This window comes from Pocillopora verrucosa, chromosome 2 (assembly GCF_036669915.1).
Source record: "Pocillopora verrucosa isolate sample1 chromosome 2, ASM3666991v2, whole genome shotgun sequence".
In the NCBI taxonomy this organism is placed as follows: domain Eukaryota; kingdom Metazoa; phylum Cnidaria; class Anthozoa; order Scleractinia; family Pocilloporidae; genus Pocillopora; species Pocillopora verrucosa.
In genome coordinates this window covers 1,542,302-1,568,286 of record NC_089313.1, presented here as the reverse complement: position 1 = coordinate 1,568,286, position 25,985 = coordinate 1,542,302, and the positions used below count along the sequence as shown (strand labels likewise).

The 25,985-nt window shown below is 40.1% G+C and overlaps 3 protein-coding genes across 5 annotated transcripts; 2 read left to right on the top strand and 1 right to left on the bottom strand.

Annotated features, from left to right (window-relative positions):
* Nucleotides 1–129: 129 nt before the first annotated feature.
* On the top strand, nucleotides 130–14,963 carry LOC131797348 (DNA repair and recombination protein RAD54B). 2 transcript variants are annotated; one of them, XM_066162288.1, is made up of 28 exons: nucleotides 130–470; nucleotides 601–832; nucleotides 919–967; nucleotides 1,092–1,113; nucleotides 1,220–1,241; nucleotides 1,530–1,584; nucleotides 1,739–1,826; nucleotides 2,231–2,342; nucleotides 6,078–6,208; nucleotides 6,482–6,636; nucleotides 6,963–7,010; nucleotides 7,359–7,440; nucleotides 7,705–7,785; nucleotides 8,392–8,463; nucleotides 8,869–8,925; nucleotides 9,132–9,186; nucleotides 9,434–9,540; nucleotides 9,943–10,015; nucleotides 10,537–10,760; nucleotides 11,328–11,489; nucleotides 11,687–11,813; nucleotides 12,118–12,224; nucleotides 12,401–12,466; nucleotides 12,952–13,065; nucleotides 13,666–13,740; nucleotides 13,868–13,972; nucleotides 14,150–14,224; nucleotides 14,806–14,963. In XM_066162288.1, exons 1-28 carry the CDS (start codon nucleotides 333–335, stop codon nucleotides 14,899–14,901), a joined length of 2,730 nt encoding a protein of 909 aa, XP_066018385.1. In that variant the 5' UTR covers nucleotides 130–332; the 3' UTR covers nucleotides 14,902–14,963. The 2 variants fall into 2 exon arrangements, with proteins under 2 accessions (XP_066018385.1, XP_058970944.2); XM_059114961.2 differs by having other exon boundaries at nucleotides 131–470; nucleotides 8,392–8,541.
* Nucleotides 3,396–4,718, bottom strand: LOC131797347 (uncharacterized). Its single transcript, XM_059114960.2, has one exon. The coding sequence runs from the start codon at nucleotides 4,568–4,570 to the stop codon at nucleotides 3,962–3,964; it is 609 nt and encodes a 202-aa protein (XP_058970943.2). The 5' UTR covers nucleotides 4,571–4,718; the 3' UTR covers nucleotides 3,396–3,961.
* Nucleotides 14,964–16,463: 1,500 nt separating the features above from the next.
* LOC131797365 (uncharacterized) lies at nucleotides 16,464–25,364 on the top strand. 2 transcript variants are annotated; one of them, XM_059114982.2, is made up of 12 exons: nucleotides 16,464–16,593; nucleotides 17,775–17,870; nucleotides 18,366–18,605; nucleotides 18,945–19,217; nucleotides 19,664–19,717; nucleotides 20,574–20,849; nucleotides 20,944–21,059; nucleotides 21,459–21,616; nucleotides 22,055–22,188; nucleotides 22,581–22,640; nucleotides 23,999–24,094; nucleotides 24,428–25,364. In XM_059114982.2, exons 1-12 carry the CDS (start codon nucleotides 16,524–16,526, stop codon nucleotides 24,784–24,786), a joined length of 1,932 nt encoding a protein of 643 aa, XP_058970965.2. In that variant the 5' UTR covers nucleotides 16,464–16,523; the 3' UTR covers nucleotides 24,787–25,364. The 2 variants fall into 2 exon arrangements, with proteins under 2 accessions (XP_058970965.2, XP_058970966.2); XM_059114983.2 differs by having other exon boundaries at nucleotides 21,459–21,620; nucleotides 22,059–22,188.
* Nucleotides 25,365–25,985: the final 621 nt, after the last annotated feature.

Here is a 25,985-nt window from a genome sequence, read left to right as displayed (position 1 = left end):
ACACCACCCAAGTGCATTATGGGTGCATCATCATAAAGGAGGCTCGGTGGCAAGGCAATTACGCGCCAAAAAATGTCAATAACACGGAATAAATTTAGCGACGAAGAAATGTCTGACATAAATCTTGATTTCAAGCATCGATGTCTCAAAAAAACCTGATAAAAAATGTTTAAATTCAAGCTATGGTTACGAGTTAAAATTACGTAGCATCCCTAATCTCAAGCAAACCGAGAAGTAGTCAATGCACCAAAGTGAGGCTGCCTCTCAGTGGCGCGAAGGACGAATAATTTACAAACATAACAGTGTAAATTCACGAAAATTTAGCGATAATTATGAGGCGTTCTGCCGCGCCTTCGGCGAGAGCTGCAAAGAAAATGAAGTTTTGTTCGCCGTTTAAAGCTCAAGACCAGGAGCCTTCCGTAGAAATCTCCACAACGCGTTCGGTTTTGCAGCAATCATACACAAACCAGGTGAGCCAAGCAGCAATATGCCAAATTCAAACCATTTACATATAATTAAATTTTCTTCATTTTATGATGACTGTTTCAGTTGACTCAAAAGTTCTTGAAGATGAATTTTTTCCTCTCGGTTGTATCCTAGGTGACTATACCAGAGATCAGAGCTGAGGTCTCTAAATCTGACCTAAAGACTGCAAGCACGAATACCCTCTTACCAAGGTTTCCTAAAGATTTTACAGTTCAAAATAGGAAAGAAGTGAAATCTGACGATGAAATAAAAGATACCACCTCCACAGGTCTTTCATATCCTTCACTTAGCAGTAAAGTAGCACCTTTCAAACCTCAGAGATCTTCCAAACCAGGTTCTCCTTTAGGTAAGTTTTAGAATTTATTGATTGTCATCATCAACCATAACAGGGAAGGTTTCGCCTTTAAGTCTTTCTTTTCTTTTTATTTTTAGTGCCATTTGAGGAAAAAGAGAATATTTGTCGATACTTCAGCGTTGTTTGGTTAGTTACAGATACAATTTATCAACATTTGCATTAGTTGATTTTGTGGTACAACATGCATTTTTTGCACATAAGTTTGTTATTAAGAAGCACTCCTTTATTAAAATTTGTCTTATCATTTTAGGGGAAAGATGTCCAAAAAGAAGGTACTTTGGCAATTTCTGACAACTTTGATTTTTGGTGATGTTTTTTTAACTATTTGCTATTCTGTTTTCTCTAATTCTTCATTTTGAATACTTTGATTATTTTTAGCACAAAAAGTGGGAAGGAGATGGTAAGAAAAAAGAGAGTTTTCAATATTTTTTTTATTTCCAGGTTGCCTCTCTGGCAAACTGAAGAAGAATAAAAAATTCAAAGGAAGAAGTAATTTTAGAGTTGTGGAATTTACTTATGATTGCAATATTCTAATATTGCAACTATCAAACCCACATTAGACAATCAAACACAATCACATTTTACAATGTTCCTATGGTCAGACTCTTCTTAAAATATTTTGGAAGAATAATTGACTGTTCAAGTTGTAGGAATGATTTTGATGACTATTATTTTTTTGGACTCCTAGGTATACTGGTTACAAGAGGACGGACAGCCTCCTTAAAAGACCTGGAAGGAAAAGAGTAGGTAGATGGAGAGGAATGCAAGGACACTTGGAATTTCTTATGCTGAGAAGGGACACTGAACCTTCTGCAACAGAGATATTAAGGTGTCAGTCACAAAAGAGTCTCACCCAAGCCCTCCACTGATCAAAAACACAAACTTTTTTGTCTTCAGAATTGCAAAGAGTGCTGGTTACAAGTCATCAGAGTTGGAGTTGCTGCAAGAAGGAAACACACTGTGTATTGGTGGAAAAGAAATAGAGGTAATATTGGTTAAGCGTTGGAGCTTAATGGCCTGCATCTGCCAGTGCTTATCCACAGTTTCTGTACTGCTAAGTGTTGTACTCCTGGTTAAGTTAAAAAACACTTTATTAATGAGGATTATAAATCAAACTTTCTTGTTGATTTGATTTTTTCAATTTGTGAGGTGTTCTTTCAAACATAGAAATATTTCCGGTTGTTGCTTTTTTTTTCCCTAAGAAAGGCAACAAATAGAAATATGAATGTGTTCATAAGCCGTCTAATATGTTGTCAGCTGTAGTTTTCACTTTTATTTCTTACTTAAGCTGATTTCTGGTCATCATGGGGTCTTTTTGTACTAATGTTCTTTGCCTCTTTTGGTTGTGTGTCCTGCTGAATATGATGATCAGTCTGAGTTCTATTTCAGGTGATGGGTCTCATAAAAGCAGAGGATTACCTAAGTGGACAGTGCTTTCAACAATCAATAGTGTGGTCATTCCCAACAAAACCAATCTCTAGAATGCCTCCAAAAAAGACAGGTATGAAATTTTTAACCAAGTCAGCTTGATTCTCAGTGGGGTTGCTAGGCAACAACACTCATTATTTTGAAATTTTGATGGCACATGTTTTGAATAGCACATGGTGTGATGATAAACATTCTGATCCCAAGAGGGACAAGCATCTAATTTCTCCTTACAATATCACCCCTGAATCAAACATTAAGGTCAGGAGAGTAAAATGCATGATCACCAACTAAAGAAGCTCATGATTGTTTAACAAATTCTCCTTGTCAGCAACTTAGGAAATGTATAGAGAACAGTATGGGTAATATGCTTACTGATGTTAGGTTGTAAAGGGCTAAGGTTTGTCTGTAAGCTTTACACAGCCTCCCTTAGTTGGCACTGATCAGGTGTCAATGAGGTTGTGGAGTTTTATCTCTATATTGAAGAAGCCATGAAAAGTTTAGTTGGGCAACTGTCTCTTTAAGTGCCATGTACCCACTTTGATATCAATCTGGCATAGAGAGGAAATTGTGTGTCTGGTAACGAAAAGTAGAAAAAGTGCCGGGAATCAGAAGACGTTGCATTCAAGTTTGAAAAAAACTCTCAACGAGGAGAAACCCTCTTCGAAGAACCACTGCAGTTTGCAATCAGTCCCTTCATTTCCCAAAATTGGTGGGCGACGGATCGAAAAAAGTAAATGGTCGTGCAAAGCCACAGGCAGATTTCCCCCCCAAACATCGTTTCCAAAATAACTACTTTTTGCGAACGATCTGAACTAGAAAGAACCGGAAGCGGAAGTTACGGCAGGGACCGTGGGGGGGAGGGGGGTAGATCTCCTTTCCCCTCCACCTCTCCTCCTTTCTGACAACAGTGGTTTGTTATTATTCTTTGTTGATGTTAGAAGATTACAGTCATTTTAGTTTTTGACTAGTCTTCGCTGCACAAACTCCAGCGTATTACTTTACTCTCGAGTCGTCATCTGCCAACCGGATTATCTGGTACTACAGGGGAGAATAAACTCGCCAGAACACTGTTGTTGAAGTAAAGAAATGATCCTCCCAGGTAAGCAGAAAATAAAGAAACTGCAGATGAGAAGTACGGAAAATTTTTACTTAAATCCTGCGCTTTCCAGATATCAGCTAACTCCACTAACAACTGAGCTACGAAGCCACATGGTGTCTTCGAGATCGAGAAATTTTTATTATCGCTATTTTGTTTTCACAACGTAGGGGAAAAGTACCATGTAAAAGTTCTTTCCAAAAGCTTTCTTTTGACTAGTCAGAGAGGACAATTTTTTACAAAAAGTAGGACTCGTCAGGAAATGTTTGCATACTTTAAAGATTTAGTCACTCACAAAACTAATGCTAGAAAGCTTAATTGACTCGAGATGAGCCGTTTAGCTTGTGGGAAATTTAATATCGCGTTGCCAAGCTACACCATTCACCCCTAATTTACTTATCAACTGCTGTCTGAAAAAAATACTCTTAGAAAGATATGCAAGGTCCTCTGAGGTCATTTGCGTTATAAATCAACTGATAAAAAGTTCGAATTGTAACGATCAATTTCTCACAAATTCGGTTACCTTAAACATTATTTCTCCCCCATAAGAATGGCTTTATTTTGTAAAGAAACAAAAATGACCTTGAAATTGTTTTTCAGTAAAGTCGCATTTTCTTCAAAGTCTCGCCCAGACTTGTCGACTGAAGAATTTCCTCCAAATCCTTTTGATTTTTCTCGTCAACTTGTTTTCTTTTCGCTATCCAGTCATCTTTGGCTGCGAAACCTCGGTCGATCATCAATAGCTGCAGCCAGTCATAATCTGACAGAGCCTTCAGTTGAACGCCTTTCTCCACCAACTTTCTCATACCAATGGCATTATCCTCCGCGACTTTCTGCACGCGGACGTGAATATTATGCAGATGGGCGAAGCGAATCGACACACTAACACTATCGTTTTGCGCGAGCCAGCCGCAGATCTTCTCCGAGCACTCTCCGCACGGCGAAAAATTGCTAAGAAGCTGTAGATCGTGTAGGAAGCCCGTGAACGGGTGTTCTTCTAGTTCCACAATCGACTGCTTGAACGCGTGGGTCGATCCGCTCCTGTAAACCTTTCTTGAAAGGATTTTTCCGTCTCTTCCTCTCGCTACAGCAAGCACGACAACTTCTGACGGCCAAAAACCGCCTGGCACGCCAGACTTTAGAACGGCTGTCAAGTCGAAGTCTTCTGGAGTAGGACTGTGTGGTGTTATTGCAGAATTAGCCATGCTGACGAAAGTGAAAGTTGTATGAAAAGTTCAAATTGGTTTGTAATTCCGGCTGGTTATGTTCACGAGATTGGTAATTTTATACGACGCTGCCTATCACTTAATATGACATTAGGCCTCTTGGGTCAGTAAACACTCGTTATTTCGAGCATCTCTAGTTTTTATTTATGAAGATGGCTTACTGTAATGTAATACCTATGGATGCTCTGACATCGATCTGGGCAGCTTATTATTATACCCTTGTTGTCTCTAGTAATTCAAGTTACAATGGATAGGGTAGGGTTTTCAAAACATTTCACTAGAGATAAATCTGTGAACACTCACGACGTGAAAGAAATCTTTTATCATCGACAAATCAGTCAAGCTCTCCTAACATAAAAATAAAACCAAAACATTTCTACAATAAGCGAGATGTTTTTATGAAACCTCAAAAATTTCAACGATGAAAAAGACCGTAACTCGTTGTCAACATTAGAAGACACATTTCTGCTAATTTTGAATTATTATTCAGTAGGCTTGTTAACTCTGAAGTGAAACTTCAAGGTCATATTTGTGCATACTAACTTTTGTTTACTTTAGCTGCGTTCTTTACTTTCGAAGCGCCTCGTTCTTTTTTGCTTAGTGCGCTCTGTCTCCCGTTTACATCCGCATTCTATTTTTTTTTTCCGAAGGCCCGACCAAACGCACGAAATACTTCAACGTAACATCTTGCAACATTATTGATTCATGTTGTGCAATGAAGTGGAGGAAGGAGCGCTGATATTGAAGATCTGCCCACAGGCTAGGCCGGGGCTTAACCCTTTACACCCTAACATCAGCATACACAATCTCCATACTGTTCTCTATACATTTCCTAAGGTGCTGACAAGGAGAATTTATTTAACAATCAAGAGCTTCTTTAGGTGGTGATCATTTCCTTTATCCTCATGATCTTAAATAAATGATTCAGCAGTATTATTGTCAGGAGAAACTAGGTGCTGGTCACTCTTAGGGGTTAAAAGGCTTAACAAACAAATCACTATTTGACCAGACATGTAGTTGTGCTTTAAACAATCCGATTGGTTACAAAAGTCGTGCAATGCAACATAGACTCAACAATCAGGAGAGCATGTTATAATTCATCCAAGCAGAAGGAAAACCAAAATTCATTTAATTACCTAATGAATTGACCTATGAGCGTTTTTCCTTCGCCGGACCCTAACCGATTGCATATTTTCCCGACCCGCCCCCCCCCCCCCCTGCACAACCTGCCCGCCCTCCTCTCCCTCACAACCTGGCCCATCCGCACAAGCAGTATATTTTCACGCAGTTACCCGCGGCGAGATTCCCCCACTTCAATTCCCGCCCCTGGAGTCAGTTACATCCTTTTTCGTCTAGATGGTTTATTTCATTTTTGTGTTTCTGTTGTTTTGGTTGCCCACTCGCAGGTGGAAAACAACACTATCAGCCATTCCGGCAGAATGCTTCGCCAAATTATTGCTACACTTGTTTTTTTGTTTTTCTCAAGGTTTCGTCAAACCCTATTCTTCCAACGTGAAAAGAGATGTGACAACAGATACTCGACAAATGGTGGCGCCTCGACATGACGTCAACGCACCTGGAGCCGTGGTAATGCCTCGACCCAATGCCACTCATCAGGTAACTATTGAACATCGGGATTAATTTTGTATTGTGGTTGTTCGTCACCAGGAGAGTTTGACATCTCGAAAACTGGAGCGGAAGTCATGAACAGGTTCAAGTGTAGAGGAAGTGGTTCGTTGAAACTGTTTGTTCAGCCTTTCTGTGGTATAATTGGCTGTAGAACTCGAGCAGCGTTCGTCAATTGTTGTTGGTCAGTCTCGACGAAGCTGTGATGAGAAGTTGTACTACGTAGTGTGTCGGTTTTGTTAACGTGAATATGTTTTTTCACAGTTGGAGCGCAATCGAGAGGGGCTGGATATCACAGACGTGGTAGTGGACCCACACTTGTCCGGTCATTTGAGGCCCCATCAGAGAGACGGTGTAGTGTTCCTCTATGAGTGTATCATGGGCTTGAGAAATTTTAACGGAAATGGAGCCATCCTTGCGTGAGTAGTCAAAGAGTAAAGGGGTTTTCCAAACCTTGAACACCCTCAAACGGATTGAAATAAGCCAACTAGGACAAACTGAAATAAAATAATCCAAGATAAAAAGACCTCTCTGGCACAGTTAAGACTTGCAATCTTAGTTATCAACATTCTAATGAACACTTTCGGTATTAATTTTTGTAAGCCACTGGAATAGCGCGCGAAAAACTTGGATGATTAGCCACTCCGCGTCAACTTTTGGGAGAAAATTTGGCGCACTTTTCCGCTTCTTTTGTTCTAGCACAGGCTTACCAATATCTCTTATTGTCTTTGTCTTTCGCGTTTAGAGACGATATGGGACTTGGAAAAACCTTTCAATGTATTTCTTTGATATGGTGAGACAATTTACTTTATTACTTATGCAAAGAAATGCAACCGTAATGCTCTTTTCAACGTGAACTGCCATAAACGATCTTGCAGTGTGTCGTGAAATACGAGCCTGCTGTCAAATTTACAGCGTTCAGACAAAGGGAAACAGATTAACAACTATTATTTTCACCTCGCTTGAAATTAAGCGAGAAACGCGCGTTGAACTCGCATGTACCTAGACGCTCACGCGTTAAACTTCGCGATAGAGGCACCCTTTAAAGCATGCACCCAGTTTCGACCGAAATTCAAGCGTTATGTCCCTTTTAATCCTGACGGTTTCCAAAAGTTCATAAGGTCGGATATTCTTGTAACAGGACTCTTCATAAACAAGGCATGTACGGTGGACAAGCAAGTATCAGGAGAACACTGATTATAACTCCAGGAAGTCTGGTCAAGGTATTCTGATATCCTTTTTGTTGCGTTATATAAAATATATAAACAACAGCCTTATCTGTTCTGAGAAGCGAAAAATTTTCCGACAGAGAAGTTCGGGGAAAACTGTGAGCTTTGAAGCACATAACTTGCCTAAGGACGATTTCACGAGTGTCTCTTCAAGTCAAATTCTCAAGGCAAATATTTTTCGCAGAGCGCATAACGAGTCTACTAAGTCATCTGTTTCAATATTTTTCTTTACATTTTTTTTGTTCTTACTCTGTTCAGAACTGGAGTTCGGAGTTTCGCAAGTGGCTTGGCAACGAGAGGTTGAAGGTTTATACAGTGAACTCGGACAAGAGAGTGAAGGTAAAAAACGAACACACGCTGGGGGGGGGGAGAGGGAAAGGGTACAGATGTGCCCATTTACTGTTTTTGAGTTGATACTGAGTAGAAAGAAAGTTCTGTTATAGAACGGAATCCTGCAAATAGAGTAAGATGCTCTACCACTGAGCCACAGAGAACACAGTGGTGAGCAGAGCTAGACTGTAGTTCACATGTGACATGCGTGAGATCGGTCGTTAAGAAAGGAAACGAGCCATTCGTGAAAGAAAGGAAGAAAGAAAGAAAAGAAGAGGGTCTGAAAACTGAGACGCAACTTTGAGTCCCTCACGAGGATTCCAGTCTCACACGCGGACGTTGTCAGTTTGCGTTGCGACACGAAACCTCACAAGGGATGTGGGGGAGAACGCGAGGATAATAACCCTACTGGGGATTTGAACCCCACGGGGAAGTTTAACCCCCAAAGGGAAATGAACTCCACAGAGGATTTGTAGCCCACGAAGTATCTGAACCCCTTGGAGGGCTTGATTTTCACAGAATTCTCCATATTAGTGCATCGATCTGACCGGCCAGTGCCCTATTTATTTGCCTAGAATAAAACAAAACTAGATATTTTTAACTTTTCTGTTGAAGGAATTCATCAACAGTCCTATTTATCCGGTGATGATCATCAGCTATGAGATGTTTCTACGCTCAGTAGAAGAAGTAAGAAACATCAAGTTTGGATTAGTGATCTGTGATGAAGCACATCGGCTCAAAAACACTTCCATTAAAACTGCCACGGTGGGTTACGTTCCTTTGCTCTATCTTGGCCCAAACCTATTCAGGTAATCTCGCCCTTTTCCTCCTCAAGAGCCTTAAGGAAACGTCAAACGCTCTTCTAATAATAAGTTAGAATATACAGAAACCTATTCAACGCGGACGAAATTTAAAACTGAACTAAAAACGCTTGAATCGAAATACATTTCGCTCTCTTTTCTCCTTGAGTCGTTTATAAATTTTATTTGCTGTGATTGTCTTCAAACGTGGTGATGTCTATCGTTTTACTTTTGTTTTTGTCAAATGAGATTTATGCGTTGAGACCTATGTTTTTTTATCATTCATCTGCAGATGATTTCTGGACTAAAAACAAAACAAAGGATTCTTCTCACAGGAACCCCAGTACAGGTTACTTTAGCCACTTATTTTCTCTTGCATATATTTCGCTGGTAACTTCAAGTTTCTCCCTGACATACTTTAATGTCATAGGAAGGTAAGACGGTAACCATTTTCTATTCTAAAAGGCAAAATTTGTGACGACTATGGTCAGGTCATAGCTCATAGAATTAACTCTACTTTTAATTAAAAGCTTTGTCCTTCTCTTTTACTCACAGAATGATCTCAAAGAGTTTCATTCGCTCGTCGATGTCTGTAATCCAGGGATTCTAGGTAAGTGCCAGTAGATTTGAATTGTAGGACTGCTGGATTGAATCAATGAATTGTGAACATTTTCATTACAATTTGTTAATTTTATTCATCTAAGCTATATTTGGTAGTCACGTGATATTATGGCGCAGTCGCGTCAAGGCGCGGGAAATCTTCGTGTGATCATTCGAGTCGGCCAAGAAAAATGCTGTGTCGTGTTTATTTATCACTTTAAGTGAATTTCTTTGATCAGTGACGCCTTTTTCTTTAGGCGCACAGTCATCGTTTCGCCGTCTGTATGAGGAACCGATCGTCCGCGGCCAGCAACCTGACGCAAGCAGTGAAGAGAAACTTCTGGGACAAACGAGGGCTGCTGAGGTAATAAATTCCGATGAAAAGCTCATTTCCTCTTACTGAATCGATAGTTAGTGCTGTAGCTCTTGGTCTCTCCAAGCTCTTGCTCACATACTTCAGAGCATTTCGATCGCGTGTAGAAAAACCAAAACCAAGGTAGTTACAACAGCCAACTTGAAATAAAGACAAAATTAACTGACTGAGTCGCCAGAAAATGCGATTTACCAAATGACGATTGATTTCAGTTTTGAATCGTATGTTGGAGAGGATGGTGTGAGTTTTCTGGACCAATAACATAGCGAAGTAAAGAAAAACAAAAGCACCCCTGGAATTCCCTCGACATCAAAACTTGAAATAGCTCAAAATTGGATCTCCTAGCTAATTCTTATTTAACATCTTCCTTCCTCTTTTTATTCCTGTATAAAGCTAAACAGGTTAACTAGCTTGTTTTTCTTGAGACGGACAGCCGAAGTGAACAGCCGTTACCTTCCTCCAAAAGGTACACGTGTTCTTTGCTTACCCTAAATATCTAGATATGTTATAAGTCTGTACTTGAGTCATATGGCGTATCAGGGTGGAGCTTATCCCAGTCTCTGAAGCTTGACGTGACTAAGGGAATTGATACTCCCCCCCCCCCCCCACCTCCTTCCTTCAGCATTTTTTCAGGTTCTCTGACAGTTCACTAGTACCCATTTATACTCCTGGGGTGGAGAGAGCCTGGTGAGATTATTCTGGCTTGGACACAAGCTTTTCCTCGCCTGCGGTATGAGGCTCGGCGAAAGGTCTGCAAGGGGTCCAGCACTTTTTTTGCCAGACCTCTGACAAACCTTTTCCCGACTCGTCTCAAATCTTCCCGCGGTCGGCGAAACGCGCGCCTGCAGCGCTAATAATGAGGACCTGGTCTGGAACCCCAATCTCTCGACTCGGGGTCCAGCGTTAGATCACTGAGTCTCCCACGCGTTCTTTGGTATCCCTGAAGTCTCATCTCTGTACTAAATTGTTTAACTCAACTTTTCGCAGTGGAATGCGTCGTGTTCTGCAGACCAAGTCTTCTACAGCTTTCTCTATACCGCCACCTTCTGACGTCACGAGTTGTGAGATCATGTCTGACGTCACATTCCTCAGGGGGGTCGCGACATTTGGTTTGTATTGGTGCCTTGAAGAAACTCTGCAATGATCCAAGCCTTATTTATTCACATTGCCAAGAAGCCAAAGAGATGGAGGATAGCTTGGATGTTGATGAGGTTAGTTATTTCTGGTCAGCCGGTCATTTGAAACAAACCCGGATGGTTTGCTGTTGCGTAGACCCGTTAGGTCTGTCAAATTTCATGGCAATTTATTTTAAGAACTTCACCTTTAAGAGTAATAGCCCTGAGTCAAGTTTCGTCTCTCTTTCAATTTGATCTCACAACAAATGACCGAGTTTCATTTTCAAATTGTTTATCTTGGTAAAAAATAGTTCTATTAGGTTGATTTTGACCTAAGGGATTTTAAATGTAAGGGATTGTGATGCCAGTTTACTTTTTCAGTAAGTGACGCACAAAACAGATGCTTTTCCCTGAGTTTTCGTTCACTCTTAATGTTATTATGACTTTTTTCAAGATAATTTTTTTCATAAAAAAACAAGAATGCTCACTATCAGCAAATTCGATGCTCCTTTTATTTCTATTTCACGCAGTAATACGACCATGAAAGCCTAGAAATCTCACGGGTATAACTTTTGCCTACCACTCGTTTCCATAGATAAATATTCTCCTCAGGTTGTACAATTCTGCTCGAAAACTTTGTGAATTTGAGTTTTCACTACTTAGGACGCATCACTTTATGAGGGTCTCGATCGCTCCTTTCCTGAGAATTTCAACCCGGGTTGTTTTACAACAAACCACTCTGGAAAACTTCAAGCTCTTGGTCACATACTGACCCAGATACGCAGCACGAGGGAGAGAGTAGTGCTTGTCTCAAATTACACTCAGGTACGATTTAGTGTTCACGTGACAATTCCTTTTATACATCAGACTTTGGTAGAGATTAATGAGAATAAAGAAAATGTTAATTAGTAGATTATTAGTTGATCCTTTACCAATTTCTCCGAATTAAGATAAGAATTGGATGGCAGACAGTGAGGAGAATTTTTAATATTATCTCTCCATCACTCTCTCTTTCACTACAGACTCTTGATTTACTTCAGAGGCTTTGTGAAGACAGAGGTTACGACTTTCTGCGATTGGATGGAAAGACACCAACCAGAAAACGGCAATCGTTAGTAGATCGTTTCAATGACAAGTACTGCAAAATTTGTAAGTGCGTTTGTATTTTTATTTTTCTGATTAAAATAAACGAAAAGTAGGGTTGGGTTAGTTTCGTGCACCACTTTTTTTCACAGATATTTTTTACTCGCGCGACAGACTTCTCCGAAAAGCAAGGACTGCTCGTAGTCTATGACTAGAATATTTAGTAAAACAATTGCTAAATTGACTGTTAATTTATTTACATTGCCCCCAAGATTTACTTTAACAAAAAAGTTCTCAAAGTAAGAACTGATCTAGTGAACTCAGCATAATCATCTTTCTTTTTTTTTTGGTTTTACTCTCTGTCTTCCAGTTGTGTTTTTATTGAGTTCTAAAGCTGGCGGAGTGGGCTTGAATCTGATTGGTGCATCAAGGCTCATTTTGTTTGATATTGACTGGAATCCGGCCAATGACATTCAGGTATGAACATGTAAGGATAGATCAAGAGGTCCCTGGGTTAATGTGAACAGCTATTTTTCTCAACTTCATTTCTTTTCTCTTTTCTTAGATTAGATAACTTGCTGTGAAGTAAGATTGTTTTATTCATTAGACAGTGATCTCGTTGAACTCACTGAGTTTTGGTTTACCTTTTACAGTCGATGGCAAGGGTATGGAGAGACGGACAGAAAAACACAGTTCACATTTATCGACTTTTGACAACGGTAATTAGCTTAGTGACCAAGTCTCTTCTTTGAAGACTCTTATTAGTCAGTTTTTCTCTCGATCTGGGATAGCTCAAAGCAAAAAGAGACTGGGGCCAGACAAGAACGGGACAGAATGCGTCGCGTCTCTCAAACCAGTCCCCTTCTCGTCCATACCATAACAGGCCATTTCTGAGATTCCCAAAGCCTCTGTTTTAAAGTGAGGTTACGTGTGGAGCCTTTGATATCAAAATGAATTTTTATTATGATGTATTTTCACAAGAAAAATATTGCAGTTGGCGTCGTTTTAAAGTGAGACCGTTTAGAAATAGCTTATGCGTTTCTTTTCTCTCTCCGTTTATTGGGCTAATAATGCTGTAGCTTTTATCTACCTCGGAGAACTTTTCATTCTAAGTTTAAATCAATTCAGTCGAAACTTAGCTTGTTGTTGAAGTGACAAGTAATTTTGTACAGTATATCTAACTTTGGTTTGTTGAGTGCCACAGGGTACCATTGAAGAGAAGATTTACCAGAGACAAACCGCCAAGCAGGGTCTTAGCGGAACTGTAGCTGATGCCAAAGAGTCTGTCAAAATTGAATTCTCGCGAGAGGAACTTAAGGTAAATATAATGGAAGGTTTTGACACAATTTAAATGCAGAATTTATTGCAACAGGCTTCATTATTGTAACGAAAACTCCATTACAACGCGCAGCCTTCACTTGGGTAATAGAAAAGAGCGGGAACGAGGATCCCAATATGACCTTCTCACGGCTGAGGGAAAACAATTCTTCTAAACTGCACTCGCCTTTGACTCGTGAAATTTCGAAAACTCCCAAAAAATAACTTTTGGTGATAAATCACTAAACGCCCTCGCCATCATGCGATTTCCTATTTTATGGTAAGGTGTTCTAGGTACAACTTTCTTCTCCTTTAGAGAGAGCGTGCTCCTAACCTTTACACCTTAACATCAGTATGCAAATTCTCCATACTGTTCTCTAGACATCTTCTATGGTACTGGAAAGGAGAGTTTGTTTATCAATCAAGAGCTCTGGTAAGTTGCCGATCATTTCTTGATTGTTAAACAAAATCTCCTTGTCAGCAACTTAGAAAATGTACAGAGAACAGTAAGGAGAATATGGTATGCACACTGATGTTAGGGTGTAAAGGGTTCACGGAATAGGTTTATTTTTCCGTAAATATTTTCTTCTTCATTACACAGGACTTGTTTACTCTCCACGAGAACACGTTATGTTTAACGCACGATCTACTACAGTGCACATGCCTGACAACCGAGGTAACACTAAATTTTTCGAGATTGATTGATATGTAATCTCTTGGGATGATGATCACGATTTGAGGTGGAATCACTGCTCTGTCATTGACTCTCTCCATCTTTCTTGTGATTTGTTGGCTTTTTCTAGGATGGAAGTGACGAGGAATGTCAATCAGAGTCAACAGCCAATCAACAGTCAAGTATACCAGTCACGAGACCGTGCCAATTAGGAATTGACATCAATAGTAATCAAGTATGATATTCTCCTTAGTAGTAAAGGACATACAATCATATCGTGAACGCCACATAAATTCTTTCAAGAAAAGCCAGAAAAGTAGCTTTTTGCATGATTGAAACGTTATATGACAATTTAGTGTCGATAATGTCTGTCACGAATCACATTTAGGACTCTTAAATATCTCTTTTTCAGAAAAATCTCTCAATAGCTGAGCTTATGGATTGGCAGCACTATCCGTGTCCGAGTGATCCTTGTTCAGACTTTGAGGTAGGACAGAGATTTGCTTGTGCCCGGTTTTTCTGTTAGATTTCTTGCCTCAGTCCACTTAGAGGTAAAGATTTTGAATGTATCTTTTACAGAGAGAATCACATCTAAGAATGACCGCTCGTTTTTTACAAGGTCGCGTTCACTGCTCTCTTGCAAAAGCTGTTCATATTAGCGTTTCCATTTAGGAGTGAAAACTTTACCGCCGGGAACATAAGCCCCTGTGTACTTAATGCGAGGTAAATAATAAACAAAGCTATCTAATTGCCGAGAAACGCTTGAATAATCTACCGTTCTCCGTGGTGAGCTAAGCGCGGACGGACTTTCGCAAGTGTTTCATGGAAAATGCTGCCGCATTCTCTGAGTTCATCATGTGTTTCACGTGGAATTATATGATATGCTGAATATTGCTGGGCGATGTATGGACTTGGTAAGGTTTTGAGTCGTACCAAAAAGTTGATTTCGGTTCTAACACTAACGCGGTGAAGTGTTTTGAAGTCTTAACTTCTTTTAAAATGATTGTTTTCGCTGCACTGTTGCAGCCTTTATCATTAAGAATTCTAACGTGTCTTGTTCTCTTGAAGGACGACGCGGTAAAGAAAGCTGGTGATGCTGTGTCATTTGTTTTTCGAACCAAGACATTTGGACAAGAAACAGTACAGCAAGAATCCAGACAATAGGCTTTTATTTGTGCTCAGTTCAAGTGTTTCAAATTCATTAAAGGTTTTATCGTATGCGATCAGATTATGAATCATTTTTTGTCTCCCATCATAACACTTTCCTTTTAAGACTTGCCAGGCGATTTCAGGGGATTTTGGCAAAGTACAGTTCTTTTCTTCTTGATAGAGTAGTCGTTCAGTGGTTAATGCACTGACTCGGTTCGAAAGGACTGGGTTCAAGTTCTGGCTGTGATATTGTTTTGTGTGTTCTCAGGAAAAACCATCAAATCCGTCACGAGTTTTGCCTCTTTACATTCAGGAGTATTACAGGGAATTCTGTCGAAATGCTGAGAGGAGGGGTTGGGGTGAGGGTGTAACCTTGCAATGGTACCACAAGATTGTCTCCCGAGTATCATGGATCACGGACTGACATCTCATCTAGGGTGGAGGGGGTAGGGTTTTAAGTAATGCCGAGGGGGGGTTGGGGTTAAAGCAATACTAGGGCGGAGAGGTGGGGTTAAAGCAAAACTGGGTTGGCGGGGTGGGGGTCAAGGCAATGGTACTTATCGCTGGAAACGAGATAAATCAAACAGGACCAGATTTTCTGCTTTGTAAGCTGAAGTTAATTGCTTTCTACCTTAGGTTTATCACAACTTGATTCCAAATGATACATTTGTTTATTGCTGGTAATGAGGTTGTTTATCGATTTGATTTTGCTCATCGTATCACCACCTACCCTGAGAAAAAATTAAACAATTTCAAAATCCTGAAATTATACCCCGTCCCTTCGAACAATGTTTTGACTTTATTTTGAAATTTGAATTAAAAAAAGAAAGATTTTTCCTCCTGATTTTTATTTGGACTGAATGGTTCAAATCCAAGACTTCCAGTCTGTCGTGTTCTACTCTGGTCGATTGTTACATCAACCAAGTCCTATATTAGTTGATGAACATGCCGGCGTCGTGTGATTTTCAAGAAATCACCGGAATAACAACTTTTTTTCTATCATGTGATTCTTAAGAAATCACATGATAGAAGAAAAAAACGTTAAGTTAGTCCAATGAATCGTTCGACACTTGTATTAGATCTGTCATACCAAAGGTCATCTTTGGTTCTGGGACACTGCACTTGGTGGGCTTGACCTGCTACAGGCCCTCTTAATATTCAGGCTTGTCTGACAACAATTACGTGCTCAGTGATCCGACAAACTTGCACTTATTGACTTTGTCTCAATAGAATGTGGCTTAGAAACAAGCTAATAAACACGATGAAATGTTTTACACAGCCTACGATCAATCGTTCTTTCTGAAATGCCAGTATTTTCGAGTGCTCCACTTAAAAAAAATTAACTTTCTTCTCTCGATCTCGTCATCGGGAACATTTTAAAACACGTTTACCACCTAATGAGAAACGCCCTGTCGGCCGAAGGGCGTGACAACAGCGTACCTTTCCTTCATTGGTGGTGCTTTGACAAGGCAGTCAAGCAACTTGAAGTTTCAGCCGGGTTTCGTCGCTGGTGGATTGACCTCGCTACGCCCCTGTCTTCTGATGTAATATTTGCAAATCTCAAGTGGAAAAAATTTCGGCTTTTTCATGAGGGACGTGTTTGTTCGACGCACTTCTCCACAAGCGCGTTTTGGAACATGAAGATGAGAAGATATGTTTTCGGCTGCTGTTTATTAGGCTTAGTAGCTATTGTTTCGGTGCTTGCAGGTAAATACTTAATTTGACTATAATTAAGTTACTATCAGGAATTTCTTTGATACGGGAACCACCTTTATGACTTGACTTGAAAGTCCCCAGTTGAGAAGTAGACAAAGGATGGTCTTTAACTCGTCCGAGCGAAATATCTTTTACATCCATCAAATATCATTTATCACACCAAACGTTTACTAAATACATTGATCGAAATCCCTCATTTTTATCATCGGTTATGTGTCAATGATTTTTTTCCTATTGTGGAGAAACATAAAAGACAGATTTTGGACTTTTTCTTTGCATGGCCGACTTAATGATTGTCACCTGTTAAATGGTTGGACTCAAACCTGTTTTAACTTCCTTCGTCTGTAATTTTTATTCATTAATATGATTGTAATGACAAATAATACTGAAAGTGTCTACTCTGCGGAAAACGACTTATTTGCTATTATTCTACAATTCAACATTTTGTTTTCAATCTGAGTCATGTGTATTTAGTTTTGTTAACTTCAGCAATTTGAGCGCGTTTCAAATGATTTTCGTAAAACAAAAACCAAAGTTTCGGAACGGCCCATCAGGAAAGAGAGAATACCTAGAGAACCAATAAGAACCAAAAAAGAAACAAGCAAACTGCGTAAAGCGCGGGAAAATGCGCGTGACTAGGTCGTCATTGGTTTTAATTTTTACATCTGATCGGTTGAGGGAGTAACGCGAGTTTTCTGAACCAATCATAGAGCGGAGTAAAGCAAAACCAACGCAATCCCAGATTACTTTTGACATTCAGTTGAAAATTACTCCATTTCAAGATCCTCAATTTTCATTTCAGATTGAGCTTTTTACCTTCAAAAACAAATTTTAAAAATCTCATAGTTGAGCTAAAGAACCCTTTTATTGTTTCTGTCGTGGTGAGCTGATGAACATTAAAAGCCGCAGTTTAAAAAAACACAGCTTCTAGACATTTCCTCATAATCAGAGTGAAGAGCAACTGACTTAAGTTCGGCCAATTTTTTTTATTTCTTCGCTAAATGTGTTCTTTTGAAGTAACTGACAAAAATTCACGTCATGAAACCACGAAATTCCTGCTTAAACTTCCCTGAATAAGACCACATCATGGAGCTTTATTTGAAATAAAAAAATAGACTAGGAGCTTTAGGTTCTCATGAATAGAATGATCATTTCCATTCTGTCCTTAATAGATAATGACGATGATAACTCAGATGACGCCTCAGACAGTGACTCCAATGGACGCTCAACTGCACCCTCCCCGGGGCCATGGTTCGACCGAATCTTAGGTGCGTAGTAAAAGTTTACAGTCTATTTGTGCTCCTCTTTTTTGTAAACATTTACTCGCCAGTTGGGCTAATTTGTAAGTGACATAGCGTCTGATAACGATTGAGATTTAATTTGTTTCAGTATAAGAGGCAGTTCATCCTTCATCGCCTCGGAGGGGAGGGTCAGAGGATTTTGGGGAGATCACATGGTTTTCAGGGGTAAGGATGGGGCTCAGTCGTCACCAACAGAGTATAAGGGGGTACTATAGATAATTGGCAGCCAATGAGGGGGAATTATAAGAATACTACAGAGTCCTAGAGGGTTCGGATCAGGTAAATTTTACCATTACAAAACAAAACTCTTACGACCCCACCCTCCCCCTTCTCGTGATCACTAAAGGATGACTGGTCCCTGAGTGAATCTTAAAGAAAATAAAGATCAGCGAGTAAGAGTTACAGGGTTAAACTCCCATCGAATGCATGAAGGTAGCGAAATATGTAGTATTTTTTTTCTAGGTCTCATACACTCCAAGAACTTTCAAGGTGTCTACAAGAAGTATCTCGATAGTATGAATCAGCCAGAATCCGCTGACACTTCAACTGGTGAATTAGCAAGGCGTGACTTTGCCCCAGGCCCCGTGAGTAAAGTGTTTGTGAAAGAATCCCGAGATAAACACCACCACCGACATCATCATCCTCATCATGATCGTCATCATCATCGACAACGTCACCATGATCAGAAGAAGAGCAGTAAAAGTAAGAGTTACATTTTTATTTAATGACACACGAGAAAGTTTTTTTAGTGGTTTTTTCGTTTCTCTGGCTGAGATTTGAACCTCGAGGAGGTTTTTTTGTGAGGAAAAAAAAAGATTTAAAAGAGTAAAACTGCCATAATAGATGACCAAGTTTTTTAAAGTTTTGAAATTTTTTGTTGCTAATGCGATTTGAAGCTCGAAGACGCTTACCATGTGAGAAAGAAGAGCTAGAGAAAGTAAAACTTTTAGTAAAGAAAACCCTAAGCATAGTTTGGAAATGCAAGAAAAAAAGCCGTCGCAGGAGATTGAAAATTTATTTATATTCTTGATACTCTTTTAGAAGCGAGGAAATGGTTAAACGTGAAAGTTGTAAATCAAGTAGGCACACGTGTCAAAATAAAGGCCAACAAGATCCTACCGAGCGCCGTACTCAGCAGCGGAGAAATCTTCGTCTACCATCAGCTCTTGAACCAGACTGACCGAAAGGCTACGATCACTCTGAAGGCTGTCGACGAGTATACAGATAAACCGCTGATCATCAACGGAGACCAAAAGTTCTACGTCACGCCAACTACTTATGATGACACACAAGAGGCCTACGTGTCACGCGAAGGTGAGTGGAGTGACAAAATGAAATTCATTTTCGAGTGACACTGCGCAACCTTCCCGCGAGGTATTGTGATATGATACGTGTGTTGCATGCAAGGCTTGAATAAGGTGGAACTTCTTCCGTAACAGGAATTTATATTTTCCTTGAGCTCCTTTCACGTATCGATGTTTTTCCTACTGTTTATAGCATTTTATCATCCGGCAAAAAAGAACCTAGCATCGTAATGAAATGAAGAATTTCATCATGCAGGTTCATTTAGTTCCCAGGGCTAAAAAGTTTTGTTCTTTCATGTTTGGAATCACAGTGACGAGTTAAAAGTGCATGCAAAACAGGAGCAGGCGGAAGGACTCATGATGGTTCCCTCGTGATAAGGGTCTATTGTAGCTTAGACTTTTATTGATAACTTAACTTTGTTTTGACTCCGCTGTACGTATTTTCTATGACTGTAGACTCAAGGAGTGGTATCCTGCATGGAAGACACGGCCACATTGTCAAGAGTCTAGGCAAGTGCTTCATTTTGTTATCACTGAAATCTCTATCCAACTGACACACAAAAACCTTGCCACAGTTGACAGAACTGAACACACAACAAACTGAACGCTTGTCTTACTGTACAATGAATGGCTCCCTGTCCTTAGTCAGTGTGAAATCAGTTTTAAGTATCATGTATTGACTTCAAAGAGATGTTTAGACTGGTTAAAGCTTGTAAAGAAGTAACTGAGATCATGTTTTTTTTTCATAACCTTTGCTTAAGTGTTACTAGAATGCTAGAGAAAATTGATTGCACAGATTGTGGTTTCTTTGGTTTTCTAGTAACATTTTCAGGCAAATGTAGGAAATGTAGAAAAAGTGTCCATTTCACTCAGACAAAAAGCGCGAAAAGCATCATCCGCCTCTGTATATTATTTTGTTTTATGCCTTGTAGCTGTGAAATACAATAGACAAGGAAAATCTAGTTATCGCTATTCATTAGAGCAGTTTTCACTTTTTACGTTTCAAGTTATCACGAGAACCAATCAGAACAAATGTCAACGTAACTATTAGCCAATAAGAACTCGCAAACTGTCAGCGCGGGAAAACGGCAAACGCGTATGACCAAATAGCGATTGGTTTCAATATTGAATCTGATTGGTTAGGGAGGTGTGACGAAATTTCTGGACCAACCGCAGAGCAAAGTAAAGTTAAATAAAAAATATCCCGAGTTACTTTCAACACTCAATTGCAGTGAAAATTGTTCTAATGACGGAGCGATGTAAAGCAAAACCAAAGCAATCCCGAATTAATTTCAACACTTAGTAGCGATCTGCTCTACATTCAGCGCCTAGTTTATCGTTTATGCACAATGTTCGCTCCTCTCAGGGGCTGGTAATAGATGGTTCTACGTGAAGCTCATAAATCACGCCGGTGGCCATGTCAGAGTCACTCCGGACCAGATCCTCCCGGCCACCACACTGGATGTGGATGAATCTCAAGTAGAGTACGCCCGCCTGGAGCCTGGGGATGAGTACAAGAGAATTGTCCTGAGAGCTGTGGATGTTAAGAATGATGAACCATTGAAGCTAAATGGAGAGTTTACACTAGCTTTGAGGCCAGATGACGCAGGAGATGTTGCAAGAGTGAAGATCACACGAGGAGGTAAGTGGAAGGGAGGAGTGGGTGGGAAATGAAATCATCTTCGTTTTTACCCCCATCACCGTCACCATATTCTGTTTTTGCTTATTCTTCATAGAGGTCATTTATGCGAAATGCGATAATTTTGTCCCAATGGATGGAGAAGGCAAGTTTGAATACCAGATCGCTACAGATGAAACAAAAAGTTGGTTTGACTCTGTTAGAGCCTGCAAGGTAAACAAAATTTAGCTTGTGGGAGCCTGCTCCAGGTGTTCAGTAAAACGGAGCAAAGAGTTAGCAGTGTAATGTTAGCGGCCGGGCTGAAACAAGGGAGGCTTGTGTCGGGTCGCGTTGCTCAACCCGACGCAAACCTCCTTCGTTTTTCTCACTCCACGGCTGCCATCGCGCGTTTTACTATTGCACTCCGTCTAACCAATTGAACCCCTGGAGCAGGCGAAGGATGTAGACCACTATGGCCTCAGGCTTTTTAATGTAGCAATAAAAAATTTCCCAAATTTCCAGGCCTCGTCCACTTATTTGAACAAAGTTCATATATAAAATGGGTGGTTCTCTCGAAATGACATCAATATGAAAAACGATGTCAACAATTCTTTGTTATTGAAATTTTTTTAGCTTTGCAATTCTGAACTGCTGAGTGTTCACACAAAAGAAGAAAACGAGTTTATCACAAAACAGCTGCGCAAGTCGTCAGATGTAAACAAACTGTGGATTGGAATGTCTTACAAAGAGAAAGTACGAATGTGGTCCTGGATTGACGGCTCTAGATACAGGTATCTGCTGCTCTTTAAGTTTCACAGATGTTGATTAGAGCGCTTTTCGAGTGTGTGACGTAAAATCAAAACCAAAGTAATCGAAACAGCTAATCAGAGGAAAGGAAAATATCTTTCAGAGCCAATAAAAACTCAAAGTAAAAACAACTAAACTGCCTAAAGCGCAGGAAAACGCTGGCGACCAAGTCATGATTGGTTTGAGTTTTGCATTTAATTGGTTGAGAGAGTGACGCAATTTTTCTGGACCAATCACAGAGTGAGACAAAGCAAACCAATGCAATCTCGAATTACCCTCCACACTGAATTGAAAATTGCTCTAAAAGTAATTTGATCTTAGTTGTTGGTGAGTTTTTTGTAATTGCCTGCGTTTCCTTTTTTCTCTATGGAACTCAAACAGGAGAATTGTAATTGGGCCTTGAACTTTTCTTCCGTTTGTAGATACCAAAATTGGAAGGAAGGCCAACACTACGACGGCAAAGACGAACAGTGTGGTATAATGTATCAGCGGTATGATTGGGGAAGATGGGATGATGACAACTGTTATAAACCACTCGGGTTCATCTGCAAAAGACGTGAGTGAATCAGATATGTGCGTCACTTAGTATGTTATTGAGTCAGTTAGTGAGTATGTTAATCAGAGAGCCAGCTCGTCAATTGGTCGGTCAGTCTGCCATTCAGTTGGTTGGGCAGTCGGTCGGTCAGTTACTCATCCAGCTAATTAGTTGGTCGACTGATCGGTCAGTCAGTCGGCGGTCGATTAGTCTTTAAGTTTGTCAGTCAGTCAGTTAGCCAGTCATTCGGTTGGTCGGTTGTTGGGTTAATCAATCATAGACTCAGTCAGTCAGTCCGTCAGTCGGTGGGTTGGCAGTCGTTTGACCAGTCGGTCGGTCGGTCGGTCAGATGCTTATTCTGCTGTCATTTCAAACCAATTGGTCTAATACAATATTATTCCTCATTTTAACAGATCGAACAAAGGTTACTGATCAACCGAAGGGAGTGAACAATTCTTCAACAGCCAAGAGTGGTAAGGAGCAGTAAATGGAAACAAACTAAATACAAACCGATTACAAGCACCAGCTGGTGCTCACGTTGAATATATCGATAAAAAAGCTAGACTTTCCCTAAGTGACTTCGGCAAAATTTTGTTTTTTTTTCATCGAAGACTGCTGTGTGTCTATAGACTTTGATAACGATGTTCTCAATTGTTCATTAATCTGTCGTTATATATTAGGCAGAATATTTATTGTTCATGGGACATTGTAGAAAGGCGAAAATTAGAAATGTGTGATATTGGTAACGAATCACGAACTGGAGAAACTTTTTAATAATCTTGAGCAAACATTAACCACAAACCAAACTCTTTACAAAGCCTGCATCTATAGCTTAATAACTTCCGGTATTTTCAAACATACAAAATGACCTCGAATTTTTGGATCGGTATCAGTATCTGAGCAACTGTGCACCTACCACCCCTCCCCTAACCCAACAACATCAACTGATCACAAGTTAGGGTTCATGTTGGGTTAGGGTTCATGTTGGATTAGGGGAGGGGTAGATGTGCAGTTGTTCAGGTACTGACATGATCCGAACTTTTTGCGCACCGGAAATCTACGATAAGGAATATAAGGAATTACAAATAATAATAACAGTAGGGATAATTGCATGTGAGCCTAAAGTGAGTGATTCCAGTGAAGATCTATGACAATAAACTTTTAATTACAATTTTAAAATAATAACAGAATGATAATAACTTTAATCTAATAGAGGAAGAGAATGCAAATAAAATGATTACATTAACCAACGTCGTCGTAAGAGAGATGCATTAACCTTAATAGTGCAGATATATTTGTTACCGTAATATTCCATTAGGGCAATTTTCAATTGGAGGCCGAAAGTGATCCGGAATTGCTCTAGTTTTGGTTTACCTTGCTCTGTGATTGGTCTAGAAAAACTGCGCCATTTCCTGGACCAATCAGATTCAAAAGTTAAACCAATCACGAGTTGATCACTTCAAATTTCCCGCGCTTCAGGCAGGCAGTTTGGTGATATTTTTCTTTGAGTTCTCATAGGCCCGTCGTGATATTTTCCTTGGTTCTGATTGGTTGCGAGTGCTCTGGCTTGGCTATACGACACAAAATAAACAGCGCTCTATTGTAATGTAAACGCGCTAGCTTTGACAGATTGGTCGTAGGGGGCTTCTAGTTTTTCAATCATACAATGTAAATGTTCTAATAACAGTAGAAGCACGACTGCTACAGAAACTGTAAGGTTTATCTAGGATAAAAAGAGGGATCACCTGTTTAATTCAGTGAAGGTTTTCTTATCTATGGAGTGAATGCACAGTCACGGTAAGTAATATTTCCCTGTGCTGTCCCTTTGCAGGGTGCCCAAACATTTTGTCAGAGTGCCCCTCCCTGTGTACGATTGTTAAGAATCCCGGATCTTGTCCCCAGTGCGACTGTGGACCGCTTGTCAAAGGTTTGTAAAGAGAGTAGCACTTCGTGTGTTTTACACAGCGTCAACGAAACTAAGGTCTCCCTTTCTTTGATCACTCAGTGACGGTGGTATGATTTCTTTGCCGAGGACTTTTATGATTAAGAGGCGATGCAAAACGGAGCACTTCAATCACTTTAGGGGTTCCCTGCACTCTAAACTCAGAAAATTCACAGCATTTCCCTTCTAATTCAACATCAGGTTTCTCAAACGTACCTAAAAGTTAAAGGTCAAGGTACAGACACCCCTTCACGCTTTCAGGCTGTGCCATCTTTTCATAGCCGTTTGACATATTGACTAGTTCTTTGCACTTTGCAGGTTATGACACCATGAGCTTCAAAGAGCAGGCCAAGGTGCGCAAGCTATTCTCCGAAGCCAACCATCAAGTAGCTGCAGCCAGACAGGCGCGGATTGATGAGGCGCGAGCCATGCGCCGGTCTAGGATTATGCAGGAAGCTGGACGGATTATGGCGGAGTCACACAATCTTCAGCAGGTCGCCATGATGGAAGGAATCCCATTGAATCTTCCCGCACTTGCACCAGTGCATCGAAGAGAGATGATCTTGAGGCCCGGTGAAGGCGAAACCGAACTTAGCAAAACCAGGAGCCTAGCGCGTGAGATCGCAAGCATGATCAACGACATTGAGAACACCAAAAAAGAACAGAAGAGGAGTTAAATAATAAGCTCTCACTGTGAAACCCCTCATCAAGTTTGGGTGGAACACATTACATCTGTTTTAATGGATCCAGCAGTCTGTGGGGTAGTAATAATAATTTCCTTCAGCTCCCGAGCAGTATAAATGCGGATTCGGCGCGTATGTGTACAGAAAAAAAAAACATTGCGACCCGCTTAAGAATCATGAAGTAAATTTTTTTTCTTTAATCGAAAAGCAGCGTGACAACATTTCAAGAGCGTGTTGGAACGATCCCGTCCCTCCCCTCCCACTTCAACCTTATTACCGTCCACTTCCCTTTTCATCTGCCTTTACTGTTTGACATTAAACTACTCAGTATAGGTCCACCTTAGCCTCTCTTTGGAGCACAAAAATTGGAAAGAAAGAAAGAAGAGGGCCTAAATAAACGAATTCTTTTATCATCCATTTCCTTGTTATCAGTTTAAAACAGCTGCCCTATCTCCGGCGGTTTTAGATCTAAAAGAAAATTTGTGGGGATGATGTAACTAAGAATACAAGAAAAGAAAATCAAATGAAAAGATATGAAGAGTATTTTTGTAATGGGGAAAAGTTAAATTTGTATGAAGTGAATAAACGCTACGAAAGGTTTTGTGTCTTGCATTGCGAGAGTGTATTTAAAACGAGGAGAAAATTTCTTAAACTGACATGCTTGTGGACTATCTCGTTGTGTGATGTTGAAGTGGGTCAAATATGTTCTGTTTTAAGTGAGGTAAAGTCCAGTGTATGTGAAACGGTTATTTTTGTGGCTATTGCCTCCTATAGGAGGTGAAGCCACATACGTCATCGAAATGAGTGAGTGATGGCAACAATAGAATGCCGATCTTCACCCGATTTCGAGCCGATATCACCTATAGTTTATTTCCGAGTATCTTCGTAGGTCAACATTCCTACTACAAATTATTGGGCGCAGTATATGCCAAAATGTCATTTTTGCCGTTCATGCCGTGACACTACAGAAGACGATAAACATTTCACAATCATTTCAAGATGGCGCGTGATTAAAACAATTAAAATTTTTCCCTGCAGAAATATCCTAACAAGTGTGATTGACGTATCATGAAAACTAAGAGGAAAAATTTTTACTGTGAAGAGAAAGCATTTTTACTACTTGAATCAGCAAATTATTCCCGGTAGATCCGAAGATACAATGTTTGGAGTTCTTGCCGTGATACTACAAAAGC

What these genes read in the sequence shown, in the direction of transcription:
- LOC131797347 (XM_059114960.2), bottom strand. Translation starts at nt 4,570, where the DNA reads ATGGCTAATTCTGCAATAACACCACACAGTCCTACTCCAGAAGACTTC.
- LOC131797365 (XM_059114982.2), top strand. Translation starts at nt 16,524, where the DNA reads ATGAAGATGAGAAGATATGTTTTCGGCTGCTGTTTATTAGGCTTAGTA. An exon ending in GGCCTACGTGTCACGCGAAG is followed by an intron (nt 19,218 to 19,663) that starts GTGAGTGGAGTG and finishes CTATGACTGTAG; the next exon opens with ACTCAAGGAGTGGTATCCTG. An exon ending in ATTGACGGCTCTAGATACAG is followed by an intron (nt 21,617 to 22,054) that starts GTATCTGCTGCT and finishes TTCCGTTTGTAG; the next exon opens with ATACCAAAATTGGAAGGAAG.
- LOC131797348 (XM_059114961.2), top strand. Translation starts at nt 333, where the DNA reads ATGAGGCGTTCTGCCGCGCCTTCGGCGAGAGCTGCAAAGAAAATGAAG. An exon ending in AATGCCTCCAAAAAAGACAG is followed by an intron (nt 2,343 to 6,077) that starts GTATGAAATTTT and finishes GTTTTTCTCAAG; the next exon opens with GTTTCGTCAAACCCTATTCT. An exon ending in CTTCCATTAAAACTGCCACG is followed by an intron (nt 8,542 to 8,868) that starts GTGGGTTACGTT and finishes ATTCATCTGCAG; the next exon opens with ATGATTTCTGGACTAAAAAC.